The sequence below is a fragment of the Lytechinus pictus genome, chromosome 7, assembly GCF_037042905.1.
Source record: "Lytechinus pictus isolate F3 Inbred chromosome 7, Lp3.0, whole genome shotgun sequence".
NCBI classification, from domain to species: domain Eukaryota; kingdom Metazoa; phylum Echinodermata; class Echinoidea; order Temnopleuroida; family Toxopneustidae; genus Lytechinus; species Lytechinus pictus.
The window spans coordinates 23,550,145-23,565,074 of NC_087251.1; the positions used below are offsets into that span (position 1 = coordinate 23,550,145).

Genomic DNA, 14,930 nt, shown 5'->3' on the forward strand with positions numbered 1-14,930 from the left:
CTATTGCTGCCATACTAAACTTTTCACGTGTCAATTGAACAAGGGTTTTGTAATATCCTGTGTTATATATTTACTTGCTAACAAATACCTCTTTGTTTATAATCGTATACGAAAGCTAGTTATGTCTGGAAATTCCATTCTTGAAACGCCGATTTTCTTAGCAGTCAGGTAAAAAAACTCGGTATGTATACTCGTGAGTTTGTACGGTTATAAGACTCCTCAGTATCGTACATATTCTCCTACATCATTATAACATTTTAACAATTAATCTCTTACAGGGTGTTATGGTGTTTTGTATCCTCTCTCCCTCTTTCCCTACCGATTGGATCTTCTGTGTACAAACTACGTCTACACAGTGCAGCTGATACAATTTATTCAATGGAAGTGGATCACAGAGGCGTAATGAGCCAAAAATACTGAGGGGGGGGGCGAGACATTGGGCGTATTGGACAAAATTTGCGAGCGAGTGAAGCGATCGAGTGAGCAAAAATTTAACAAAAATCTAATTTTGTGATAGATTTTGACATAATATTCAGAAAACTATGTCATTGTTCACCCTTCTCTCTTTCCTTTTCCTCTCATACCTTTTTTATATTTAAAAAATTAGGATCCATGGCCCCAAGGCCCCCCCCCCCAACCCTCGCTGCAGTCAGTGCAGTGCATTTGGATCAAAATTCTACATTCGACATGTGGATAGTGACCATTTGCTATGGTAAAAGTTCAATCCTTTCTCTGCTATTTCATGTATTCAATTTTCTGTTTCGTTCTAAAAGAAAGGAAACATTGGAAATTTAATTCTGCCTCTCGAAATAGTACAGCCAATATAGAATATGAGGTGATGGTTAATTTCATGCATATCTGTTTGCAAAGAAAACACACGAAATGTGACTTTATGATTACTGTTTGATAATTGCTTCTATTTTATAGTGCGGTTTTGAATACGTGCCGAGCACCTGTACTGTTTGCAAAAGTGAAGGACGCATCCATTATGTATATGGGGTCCCAATGAATTCGTTGATAATTTTATATAAAATATCAAACATTCCGAATGACACAAAAAACAATTTGATATTGTATAAAGGTGATGAATGAAAGATTATGGTTCCAGAAATATGTTGATTTATTTTTTTTAATTTAAATTGAAAATATTCACATATTGACAGTAATTAATAATACCCCTATATAATGAAACCGCCTATAAGGGTTAACTCGAGGTCGTATCCTGGGCATGGTGTACACAAACTTGTTTTGTGGAACAGGTGATTGATTACAAATTTCAAATAGACTTTCAGTTTTAACTCGTTGTGACGTATTTATTCACGATGGCAGATTCAGAAGATCAACCTGTATTGTTAACAGAAGGAAGCATTGCCCAAGAGGATTCTGAGAAAGATTCTGGGGACCAAGATGTGAAATCCGCGAATGAAACTGAGCCGCCGAACGATGGTGACGGAAGCGGGGACATCGTCGATCAGCCCGCCGAAACTCCTCCGACGATAAGCGAGGATGCACGTCCTTCAACAGCACCAGAAGCCGGTCTTTCAGCTAGCACTCTTCAAGAAGTTGAACGTTCTGTATTGAAAGCTGTATCAGAAACACCGTTGCCAGATAGTTTAAATGATGGAGAAGAAGGAGGTGACGATTTTAATGAAGCAATACAGCAAGACACCCTGAGTGATAGATTAGATCAACTTCCTTGTGATTTAGGAGATGATATTGAATACATTGCCCCACCAGAAGATCCCTACATGAGAGCAGTAAACTACATGGAGAAACATAAAGTTATGCAGATGTTTCAGGTAGTTAAAAGCGGGGGTTTTATTAATTAGTAAATTAACACAAAGTGGATCTAAAGTTGAAGATGATGAAGGAAAGAAATGTCTTTGTTACGCCGCAGTTGTAATGTAGGAAAAGACTAAAGACGTTACATGTAAGTGATGCCAAGCAGAATGACAATGGTGGTTTCTCATAAATATTCATGACGTATTCATGAATGCGTATGTGATTGTCATAGTTGTCATTCATTTCAAATTTAACTTGGCTGCCAAAATGCTACTACTAAAAGTACTAGCAATACAATTTGTAAGAAATGTGCAAGTAGGATGATATGTGTTCCATATAGTGTAGAAATAGGCATAGTCATAACAAGCAATTTTCCAACCCGCTTGATTTTGACAGCTTCTTTTCCAATGAGAGGTATATGTAGCCAACCTTACCCTCAGTGGGGTGGGGGTGAACAGGAGAACCTATAGATGCCACAATCTGGTCTGTTTATTCATGTATGGAAATATGTTAATAGGAAAACTAAACAATGGAATCCATATTCATATTCATTTTTTTTATAGATACACTGTACAAATCCTTGATGATATTTGAATGATTAAGTCAAATTATCTTGTAATTGTTTTCAGAAGTATAAAGGCTTGGTTTGTGCTCATATTTCCTCAATTTCAATGCTTTGAATTGTTTTCTATCTTACAGAAACTGACAGCTGAAATTGTGTACCACAGACCCTCTGATCCTCTCAACCACATGCTGTCTGAATTGCAGAAAATGAAGAAAGAGAGAGATGCTCAGCTTGAAGCTAGCATCTAGTCATTCACCATCAGTCTGACTTTACCTCCAGAATCATCTTGCCTCGATAGAAGAGTTAGATCATGAAATGCTGATATTTGAAGGAAAATGCTGTACTTCTGATATCATGGAGATTAACTTGGGAGAGTTTCACTATATGAAAGCCCTTACAACTTGGCTGGCAACCATTCAGTTTATTGATTTTAGCATATGCCAAGACAAGACTAAAAATAAAACAATTTGCTGTAATTGTCCGCTTCATTGCAAATGATTAAAAAAAATCAGTGTCTTGTTTTAACTTAATCATTCTCAAGATGAGGGAAAAACTGAAATACTGTAGTAAAATAATTTCCTCTTCATTATATTAAAATGACTTAAAAGAAAGTGGGGCAGTGTCTATTGTACACTTCCAAAGCATCAAAGCCATTATGGCTAAAGATTCAAATCTCAGTTGTGCATACATGTGTTCAATTAATGTCAGTTCTGTTGGCCCAATGCTGTATGAATTAATATGGGATTGCACACTGGGAAGGCAGGGTCATAGTGCCCACACACAGGCTGCTCAGTTCAGACATACCATACAAAAACTATTGTAGATGTTCAGTTTGCTAGAGAATAGTTTTTAAATCAATTCATTGAATGAAGAGGAAGTTTCATCAACATGTAAAACAGTATTAATGAATGCTGTGCAGTCTACATTTTTGTATGCCTATCTTCTATAATTTTGTTAGTTCTTATATGTTAGGTGGTCTTTGTAATAATACCAGTGTGTGAAAATATGCCTAAATTTTGATAAAATTATTAGCAGATCGCTATTAAGCATAGCAGATGTAAATTGTGAAAATTTATGCTTAAGCATAAACAATCCCCAAAATAGCCAGTATACAATACTCATATTATGGTGTGAAAAAATGGTGCTATGTAAACAAGCAAATAAAATCAGATGAAGTGATTACAAAAAAAAGAATTATGGCATTAGTATTGTACAATAGTTATGAACAGATGCTGTAGTGAGCAATTGTATAAGCGACAAGCAATGTATTACTGAACATGCGCATTTACGCTGATGAGGAGAAAAAAACTTCCTTGTTTTTTCTAAAAATATCAAAATATTGTCAAAATAGCTAATGGTTTATTTTCTTTGAATTGTAGAACTTTGGTTATTTTGTTTTAATTGTACAACTTTTACCATAGAAAATACACATGTGGTAATGCAATACAATTTTTAAGTCATTAAAATATTGCATACTAGTATATGGGAAGAGGGGTGAAATTAGAAAGTGATAGTCTACAGAGACACTTGATATTGGCAAAAATTTACAATCTGTATTTTCTGGAGATACATGAACGTGTATGTGTGAAATCGTGCAGGAATTTTGATAAATTTTAAGAAATATTGTAACATGTTACATGTAATTTCCATTTGACATGATATTGACATATATTTGACATGATTGAGTTAATTGAGTGTTAGGCAATATCATGTACTTCCATAAATACAACATGTAGTTTAACGCTAGTAAAAATATAGATTGAAAACTATCGTCTTTTGACAGATACATTTCTCATGTTTCATCTTCATGTAGAAGAAGGAAGTAAAGAAGGTATCTACACTCCTTTAACAGCCAAGTTGTTTTGAATGAAAAGAAAACAATCGTACATCTACATGTAAAAATAGAAATTTAACAAAATTAGAGGTACAATAAGTTATGCCATACTATACAGCATTACATTATTTTTTAAAAATAAAGCTTTTCATATAATGGGCAACATGCAAATGAGGAGCCAATGATGTCTCATACTCACACCAACTATTTTTGTACCCAAAGAACGTTTGAAATCACATTTAAATATGATATACAGATGTATTTCATATACAAAAGAAGTAGTGCGACACCATAGACTCTTGTTTGCATAGATCTACACATGTTGTGTACATTGTAGATGACTGTTTTGTGAAGAAAAGAAAGGTTTGAAATATCATAAATTACTTAAATAATCCTTACTGACATTCCCCATTGTTGATCATTTAATCTTCACAGATTTATTCAAATTAACTTGCAGTTCAGATGGAATCATGCTTCAAAGTGAAGAAGTTACAAAGTATGAAATCAAAATCTCTCAAGTCACAATTGAATAAATAGATCATACCAAAGATCATGTACATGTAGCTTGTTCATGCTATATTGTATGTTATTATATTTGCATGTTATATTTTATATATATGTCAATACAGTGTTATCTCATGAATCATTGATTATATAGTGACATCAATACGAGTGTTATTCTGCTGTAACAATTAATAACTTATATTACATGTAGATTGTAACAGTATAACAGGCGTCTGTAAAGTGTAGATTGTGAAATTTTATGTTAAGTGCAACAACACATTCAGCAGGAGTCTGGTCGTGTTTTACACTGATTCTTGGACAGATCACTGAAACACATCTGTCGCTGGACTATCTTAATGTAAATTATATAACTAAAAGCGAACTTATATCATCACTGTGTGATTTGCATCATTTATTTTGCATTCAGGTTGATTTGCTCTCTCACAGAGCAGTCAAAACTTAAATATGCTGTGACTATTCACTCAGATTCATGGAACCTTAATTTTCCATGATAGTTATTTGTTTTTTGTTTGAATAAAACTTTGAAGAAAATATTGGCATATGGATTGTAATAGTTATGGGACCATGGCTCGGAAGGTGGGTGGTTGATTCTCTTTTTGGCAACTTGGTGGCATACATGTAGGATGCAGTAGTTATTACCAAATTTCCTTCTGTTTTTAATAAACTGAAATGTTAAATTCTTGCTATAAAAAAAGAGTGCCATTTAATATAATTCTGCTTTATATATATTTTTTATATATTTCTAAGGAGTTTGAGTATTGGTACGTATATGTATATTCATGAATATGCAGTTTTACATTTATTTTAAAAAGTGATTCAATCATTGCTATTATTCCTATGTCTTGAAGGAAGAAAGCTGAAGCAGATTTACAAAAAATAAATACATGTACAATATATTCAGAACTTATGGTGAAAAGATTTTGGGTATTGCTTTCAAGGTTTAGAATGAGTATGTGTGAATATCAAGTTGTGCATGGGTTTTTTTTAATTGGTGTAATGCCAATTCGTCCAATTACCAATTTGTCTATTATCATTTGGTCTACCATCAGTTCATCCATTATCTACAAGGTCTAATTGCCAATTCATCCATTCATCATTTCATCAAATAACCAGTTGGTCCAATACTCATTTAGTCCATATACCATTTGGTCTAATCGGACTAAGTGTTAATGGGCGAAATGAATGAAAATAAAATATTATACCAACTGGTTATGAGACGAAGTGATGATTGGACCAATTGGTTGTTAGACAAAATGTTGGACGGAATGGCATTAGACTAAATGAAGGTAGACCGTGTGGTGAGTAGACAAATTGGCAATTTACCTTTGCATTGTTCTACCAGCAAATCATCTAACTTGGCATAATACATATTTGTTATAATTACCATTCGGTACAACTATTATTCTACTATTATTCTAATACTCACTTGGTCTAAGGTTAGTCTAAAGCCCAGCTGGACTAACTCTCCACTTATTTTGTCTACGTTTTATTTTGCTCTTCATCAAATAAAATTGGATTCATACACAGTTAATCTAATGTGGTTTAAGATCAAGTGGCTATTAGATGAAATGGTTATAGCATAACTGGAGATTAGACCAAATGGTGAAAGGGCTAAATGGCAATTAGACCATTGAGACTAAATGGAAAATAGACAAAGTGGATGGAGACTCTAAATTGCAGTTTACCTTGTATAATAGGCAAGTATAAATAACCTTTGGTGAAGGCGATAGTATCCACATATTAACTGCTCATGAGGATGACAATATGGTGTAAATTATCATTCCTAGGGTGCTTTCATACCAGCCCTTTTACCCCAAACTTTGAAAGGATATTTCGGTCTTTATAATCTTCCTGTAAACTCTTACCCTCGCTAAGATGGTTTTCCCCATCCAACTGAGTTTACCCAAAGTAATTTCATGAGCCAAGCAGTCACTCATTCACAAAGATATCTAGGATGTTGAGATAATAGTACTAACAGTATTAAGAATTCTTCCTTAGGTTAAGGATCTGTCTCTCTAGATGGTTTGAAACTAACTCGATCACAAGAGTCCCCGTTAAATTAGTTTTTCAGGCTAAAAAATACCTGTTCATTATTCACGCATTCACACCGCCCCGAAACATACCCTTCGGGATATGTTCCTGAAGTTATGAGCATGCGCACTATTCAAAATCGCTACCTCAGCAGCATACACTCACGGCGCCCGCATCCAACTTCACGCTTTGCTAAAAGTTCCCGTAATCACATTGCCAAAATACCTGTGACCTTGGAAAAATCCCCACGAAAGTTCTCATAATTTTGGCAAGTCCCCATTATTTAGCAGTTATTTTCTTTCGGGAAGATTACTCAAAATTTGCTTTCACAGCTAAAAATTTGAAATTACCTGGTATTTTCCCCGATCAGAAAATACCTGGAACTGATGAACATCAAGGTGGTCTGAAACCACCCCATGTTCCTGCATTGGGCCACCCATGCAATTTGCCTGCTGAGTGCTCAAATAATAGCTGCATGCTCAAGGCAAACATTGATTACTTGTTGCTTTTTAGATAGTTCCATTTTGTCCCCAAAAAAATCAGCTATTGTTGGTTATACCTCTCATTTTGTCGGACACAAACATTTCCTTTTTTTTTACTAAAAAAAGTTGAAGGTAAAGGAATGTAGTTGCACTGAATACTGATTTTATGGGAAAGTGTAAAATCAAGGTTGATTGTGATCATATCATGTTAGCTATATATCTGGTTTATTTTCATAAACCTAAATCTGCAAAATCATGAAGTAAAAGCTTAAAAATGACCACATTGGACATCACCAAAACAGATATGCACATGTAGGAGCAGTGTACTGTTACTGAGTGAAAAAGACCAGACATTTTGGTGGAATACCATGCTTATGAGTTTTGTCAATTTCTCAGCAATGACACATTTTCTACCACAATCATTTGGCACTTATTTTTTATTCATACATATAAACACTGGTAGTCATATATTGGATTCTGTTCAAACTCGTATTTTTTGTTATCACAACTGATATTTATGTTTAATTCATCCCTATCACGACCATTGAGTTTGAACCTTACATGGTTCTATGGTATTTGCTTTGGTGACACCCTAACAGCAGACTTTATTGAAACAAGTGGAATGCCTCTGGCCGTCTCACCTGCATCACGCGATTCAATATAGCAGCAGTGCTGATTTTGAAAACTACTATAACTCGCACAAGATGTTCAGTGATACTTGGTTACTCTTATTTCCACGTTTTATGAACTAGACCAATACACTTATAGAGATATGATGGCAATTCAACTAATACCCCCAACGTGGCCAAAGTTCTTTGACCTTACATGACCTTTGACCTTGATCATGTGACCTGAAACTCGCACAGGATGTTCAGTGATACTTGATTACTATTATGTCCAAGTTTTATGAACTAGACCAACACACTTTCAAATTTATGGCTGTAATTCAACAAATACCCCAATTTGGCCAAAGTTCATTGACCCTAAATGACCTTTGACCTTGATCATGTGACCTAAAACTTGCACAGGATGTTCAGTAATACTTGATTACTATTATGTCCAAGTTTCATGAATCAGATCCATAAACTTTCAAAGTTATGATGGTAATTCAACAGATACCCCCAATTCGGCCAAAGTTCATTGACCCTAAATGACCTTTGACCTTGGTCATGTGATGTGAAACTCAAGCAGGATGTTCAGTGATACTTGATTAACCTTATGTATAAGTTTCATGAACTAGGTCCATATATTTTCTAAGTTATGATGACATTTCAAAAACTTAACCTTAGGTTAAGATTTTGATGTTGATTCCCCCAACATGGTCTAAGTTCATTGACCCTAAATGACCTTTGACCTTGGTCATGTGACATGAAACTCAGGCAGGATGTTCAGTAATACTTGATTAACCTTATGGTCAAGTTTCATGAACTAGGTCCATCTACTTTCTAAGTTATGCTGTCATTTCAAAAACTTAACCTCAGGTTAAGATTTGGTGTTGACGCCGCCGTCGCCGCCGCCGCCGCCGCCGCCGTCGCCGTCGGAAAAGCGGCGCCTATAGTCTCACTCTGCTATGCAGGTGAGACAAAAAGGGAGAAAAATTAACCAGCATAACACTGAAAATTTTGCCAAAATCAAATACAAAATATCCATATGATAGACTTAAAAAAAAAGTTTTGCTTGCTTTCACAAAATAGGTTTTCAAATTAGAGAGTCAATGGTGAAATACTATTTCTTTATATTTTATTACATAAAATATAAAATGTTCAATTTTTCGTCCAATAATGTAACATTCAACATGGTTAAATTCCTTATGGAAATTATAAAATTATTACAATTTATTTTGATTTTGTAAAAATTTTCTTTGACAAGTCTATTAAAAGTGATATCTATCAATCAATAGGGTACTCCAGGCTGAAAATAATCTATGAAGTAAATTCTTTAGAATGTCATAACTTAATATACCTTGTCCGATTTTTGATCAAATTTGTGTGTTGTTCATTTAAAAAAAAAATTATCTGTTCAATTCATATTATATTTAGCTTGGAGTACCCCATTATAATACCCAACTTTGGCAAAAGGAAGCAAGTGACATATCAGTCAAATTTGAGTTATTGTTGTTTCTGAAACACCCTTTGTACGTTGCACGTTCAGGCTAAATTTGAGGAAGAAATGATCGTTCTATGGAAAGATATTGAAGAAAATTTGCTGTTTAATTGCATCGACGCCTATGTAAATGACGAACACACACTGCTCATTTACAACAAATGATACTTTTGTGACTTGCTTCCTTTTGCCAAAGTACGGCAGTATATGTGCAACCCTATTGGCTCCCAAATTTGAATACTACACATGATGTGAATATAGCATGGGTAAGTTTTGATAAGGGAAATTAAAAAAATTACTTTGCATTTTACAAGGAATGTTGTGCTTTTTTTTTTCTATGTTGTTGGGGTGAAGTTGTTCTTAAATATTAGTGAACCAACTGGCAGCTAACTGTAAAAATAACTTTGAATAATAGCAACACCTTTTCCCCAATCAAAGATGGAAAAAAAATGCCAAAGAGACACCATATTTTTATGAAAAGTTATTTAATATGACTTAATGATTAAGTCCAGATTGTACCATTTAAAATCAATGAATTGCTTCAATATACATCTAGTCTTGGAAATATATGTAACATGACATTTTATGCAATATTGTTTTTAAAAACTGAATGAAATTAACACTTTGGATGTTGATTACAAGACAATGTGTATCTTAACCATTACGAAATTGTTAAGTTGTCCAGAATTTAATGACACTGATATACAGTTCATATTAATCTCTATTTCATAACAGCACGATATTGGGTCCTGTGCGAGAGAAAACCTGGGATATTAAAGATTTATGAAAATGTGTATTAAAACCAAGATCAAATAGTGTTCATTTACAAAGGGTTAAAAAATCTAGTGCCATCATGATGTGATACTCCTTCTTTATATTTTCATATTGACATTACAACCTTTGTAATTTTTTCCTTTTTTCTCATATTTTTACAACATAAGCTTCATCAAATGCGTGTTCAGAACATCAATACTTTACCTTCTGAGGAATGCTGACAATTGCAACAAAAGTTCATTTCAGTTAGAATGCGTATGGTAATAACCTAGTAGAAAAAAAATCTAATCTATATGCAGCACAATACATAAGTACTTCTACTAATACTATCTAATTATATGTAATACTTTCATGCCAGTATAATTGAAATATAAAATGTATCTACATTATTCAAAATTTACAAGATGTAAGAAAGTATAAAAATAAAAAAAGACCAGAGTGAAACTATTCACTTCAGCAGTTGTACTTCAGATATCCAGAGACACCCTGAACTACAAATAAAAAGGCATTACAATGTCAAATTTTCAAGACAGTTCTCTCCAGGAAACTTCGTAAAACAATACAAAAAATTAAAATAAAAACAGAAGTATAAAATAATATTATCAAGCAGCCCATAGAGCTCAAAGAGAAAACATTTTACTGGGGAGAAACCCCCCCCCCCCCCAAAGAAACACACATTTAAAGTTGAACCTATTAATCTCCTCATATACGCCAATACTGCAATATTATGGTACTTTTACTAATGCACCTAGGCAAAACCCAGTTCATGTAAACCTCAGACTGAGGCATACTGGATATGTAATAGATCAGCCAGGATGCTGTACTCAACACAACAATTGTGCACCATCTACCAAAAGCAAAGCATTGTTCATTTTTTGTCACAAAAGAATGATTCATTAACAAAAATGATAGCGCACATAAAATGAGAGCATATTGTTTATCTACAAACAAGCCGCAACATATGAAGGATAGGATGGAGCAACATTTCTGCCGAGGATCCGAGTCACAAAATAAAGAATTATTTATGCGAATAATCCATAATGTAAGAAGCTCTCACCACATTCTTTCATGACTTTCTATTTTTATGCTTACAATACTTTTTTGACCAAATATGAAATGCTCAGATTTACACAACATTTCATAAGTGCACTTTGGATCCAACATTGCTAACAAAAATTAATTTAATGTAGTGATACCTTATATGGATGAACATGATTCTCTTTACTTTAATAAAAACCCTTGAAAGCTTCAATAGTTTTCATATTTAATAGATCATCTGTTTTCATTGCTTTAAAGGTATGTATGATGCCTTTGCTTGGCTTAGACTTCATTGGAAGCCACAACATCTGCAAATACCTAAAATGTGAAGAATAAAATGTGATACAAATACAGACATTCTGTTCAAAATATTAATCAAATCCATACAAGAGCAATTAAACATATTTTTCATAATGTACACTGTCTGACTGGTACCAGAGATTGGGGTGGGGTGTCATTAAACAAAATACATGCCATGCAACCACGCGGTGACGAAGTGCCAGAATGGGATCATTTTTCCAGCCAAGAAGCATTGCCAGTGCCTTTTGGGCAAAAAATTATCATTCTTTTTAACTTCAACACAAATTGGCAGTCAGTGCAGATAAGGTAGCATTTTCTCTCATTGATTGGTGTACATTTCAGTGTGTAGATTACAACATTCCTAGTGCATTTCTGAGATGATGTTTGCAGACCACAGTAATCCAGTATTCTTTCTCTTTCACAACATTTTCATATCTGGGTTGTGTTTTATAAAACTGGTTTTATGCACGACTGGTGACCTATTCTTGCGTGCCAAATCAGATTCATTTCATTATAAAATTCAGGACAGGACAGGAGACCAAAGCACAAGAAAGGGTCACCAGTTGCATATAAAGTTGTACATAACTTACAGACAGATTTATGAAACAGTCTCTTGGACATTTATAATATGCCTATATCCACATCCATATCATTCTCTTTTGCTGTGTACCACAAAATGTATCATACTTCAACAAAAGTAAAATTGAATCAGAATTGAAAATAAAAATTGAGACAAGAATTAGTAGAATTAAAAAATTAGTAGAATTATTTTTAAAATGTATACTTTACATGATTGAAGAATGGCAATATAAGTTTGAAGAAGCATTAAAAAAGCACTTAACGACAAAACAGTAATTCTATTCAACTATTCAGTTGCACAGCTCATTCTTAGAACTGATATTCCCATTTATTTTTTTAACATTCAAAAGAACTACACATAATTTGTTCAATATGAAATACTTATGTGCCTTTATCAATTTGGTATGGTCTATGAAAGACATAAACAGACGAAAAATGGAAAGAACCAACATTCAAACCAGAATACATTCAAGTATATTGTGAAATGAGAAACAAGCAGTACTTTTTTAAAACAAAAATCTGATTGTCAATTCACATGATATGAAAAATGCCTGTAAAGAATTTTAAATACTGGGCAATTTGAGGATAATCTATGCAATTTCAAAATCTTCTCAAGTTACAAGGATATCTCAAATCGTACGTCTCCGATAATGGATTAACTAAAATTAGAAATAGAACTAGGGGAGTCATTCAGACCAGATTTACATGTGGTCCTAATGGACTAACTTCTGTGTGAGGGCAAGTTATCTTCATAACGGACAATTGTAATTCTAATTAACAGAATAATCCTTACTAAATACAAAGCTACGTTTACATATGCTCATAACAATTGAACTTTCCCAAGTTTTTAAGAACAGGTCACAAATTAGTATATTTACATACCTAGCTCTATACCAACAATAAGTTAAATGGCGAAAATGAATTTGAGATTTTTATATACAGTATGAAAGATTGAATTGAACCAATTTAGGAGTATTTCTGAAAGAAATATAGCTTGAAGTTAGAGCTTTTACCTTTCACTATGAGTAGAAAAAAAAGTGCATAGTGATTGAAAATGCTTTCACAGCATCATATTTTGAAAGCAGGTAAAATATAAGTCACTCTTTCAAATAGGGATATTGTCTACATACTGATTTTGAAGCCAAAATTACTATTGACTCTTTACAGAAAATCCTGACTAATTGTGGGTTTTTGAGCAAGACAATCACTGTTTATATATCTTGTGTCATGTTTCTAGAAATCTACACTTTATAATACAAACCATCATTGAATTTGTAAGGCACAAAATATATTTTCTGTTTAAATTCTTCTCCATATATTTCAATCTTACTTTTTAACCTGAAAATACCATAATCCCTATTATGACTGTTGTACAGATAACATAAAGAACATGTGTTGACACCATAACAAATGCTTCAAATGTTATGAACCAGAATCTTGGCAGATTTACTGAATGATAGAACTCTGAATGAAGGCATATAGACATCCATATCTACAATCTTGTACAAAGTCTGCAATACATCAAATGCTATGAAAAAGAGAGATAATGTATCATGGAATGAATCTTGTATATATCTCCATCAATCGACATTGTTTGATTTCAAGAAAAGAATGGTTGAAAAAATCTGATTCATCCTCATGAACAAGAAATAGATAGTATACATTCAAGTGTTTGTTGGAAGACATTGTAAAATCATTTTCTAATATGATTTTACAAGGGGGCATAGTCCTACTAAATAAAACCTTGAAGGGTAAAGTAATTATCTACCATAGAAACTTTGATTTTAATTGGTTAATGAGCTCTGTTACCATAGTTGTAACCTTGGATGGCAAAGTTACCATAAATCTAAGAAACTTTTCCTTGGGGTGAAAGGAAGAGGGTGGGTGCATAAGAAATCTTCTCTTTTTTTTACAAAAAATAAACAATCAAGATAATTAACAAGAGACTATTAATGCTCCTATAAAAAAATATTTGAATGTCTGACTATTACTCTTTCTCACAGTAACAATCAATGCGTGCTTGGATTAATCAAACCTCTTTAAAATGATATCCTCTGTGTTTGATTATACCGTCAGAAAATGAGCAGTTTCAAAATATAGATTAAGCTACAAATCGAAAAGTTACAAAGGTCAAGAAAGAACATATTTCTTTTGAGTAGAGTTAAATCTTGTCAGCTGCTCAGTAACTCAGTGACTGAACTTGAATAATTTTGAAACAATGCAACTTTTTGTCATTATGGCCTGACCCATATCCTAAATTAATGCAATATTCTGTAAGTCATATTCACATGAACAATTGGGGAATCATTTCAACCAACAAAACATGTTTACAAAGCATGCATTGATTATTACTCATAAAATGTAAAATTATGAAATAATAACCATTCAAACTCAGATTGAGGGGGGTGATTAAGAACATACCTATCATATCATGCTATTAAAAATCATGAGGTAACATAGTACAAATTGTTTTCGATTTGATTTATCTACCTCCATCCATAACTTACTGAAGTTGAGAATGATTTTTGACAATGCTTTTGGCACAAAATACAACAACAATTGTCTATAAACACAATTGTGACAGAACTGTACACCATATACAATAGGAAAAACAAAATGTAAACCAACATTAAAGATTCCGCACTTTTAGAACAACATGATAATTTGAAGGACACTGAACTGTTGATGGCTTCTCCGATACAGGAAAATATCCTTTTTTAAATGCATCATTGAAGATATTCTTTGAATTGTCTGAAACCCTGCATTGAAGAGTGGATCTCAAGGCTAATGATCTAATCTCACCTACATTTCCAAACAAACAAGCTGGAGAAATGAGAAGAATAAAAATTAAACAAGTAAATATAAGCTTCTCCTCTTAAAATATATTTATATCATATTAAAAAATAAAAATATTCCT

At 33.3% G+C, this 14,930-nt stretch overlaps 2 protein-coding genes across 2 annotated transcripts in view; one reads left to right on the plus strand and one right to left on the minus strand.

The window, feature by feature from the left end:
- The first annotated feature begins 1,206 nt into the window (after positions 1-1,206).
- On the plus strand, positions 1,207-5,609 carry LOC129264733 (testis-specific expressed protein 55-like). Its single transcript, XM_054902669.2, has 2 exons — positions 1,207-1,799; positions 2,482-5,609. Exons 1-2 carry the CDS (start codon positions 1,323-1,325, stop codon positions 2,593-2,595), a joined length of 591 nt encoding a protein of 196 aa, XP_054758644.2. The 5' UTR covers positions 1,207-1,322; the 3' UTR covers positions 2,596-5,609.
- Positions 5,610-11,348: 5,739 nt separating this feature from the next.
- LOC129265372 (echinoderm microtubule-associated protein-like 6) overlaps positions 11,349-14,930 on the minus strand; it is a 39,762-nt gene continuing 36,180 nt past the window's right edge. Inside the window, exon 35 of the mRNA XM_064101397.1 lies at positions 11,349-14,836. Within this exon, the coding sequence (XP_063957467.1) occupies positions 14,812-14,836 (25 nt within the window). The 3' untranslated portion in view covers positions 11,349-14,811. The remainder of the gene's footprint in view (positions 14,837-14,930) is intronic.

Coding starts and splice junctions, on each gene's coding strand:
- LOC129264733 (XM_054902669.2), top strand. CDS start 1,323: ATGGCAGATTCAGAAGATCAACCTGTATTGTTAACAGAAGGAAGCATT. Junction 1,800..2,481: donor AAGTTATGCAGATGTTTCAG/GTAGTTAAAAGC, acceptor TCTATCTTACAG/AAACTGACAGCTGAAATTGT.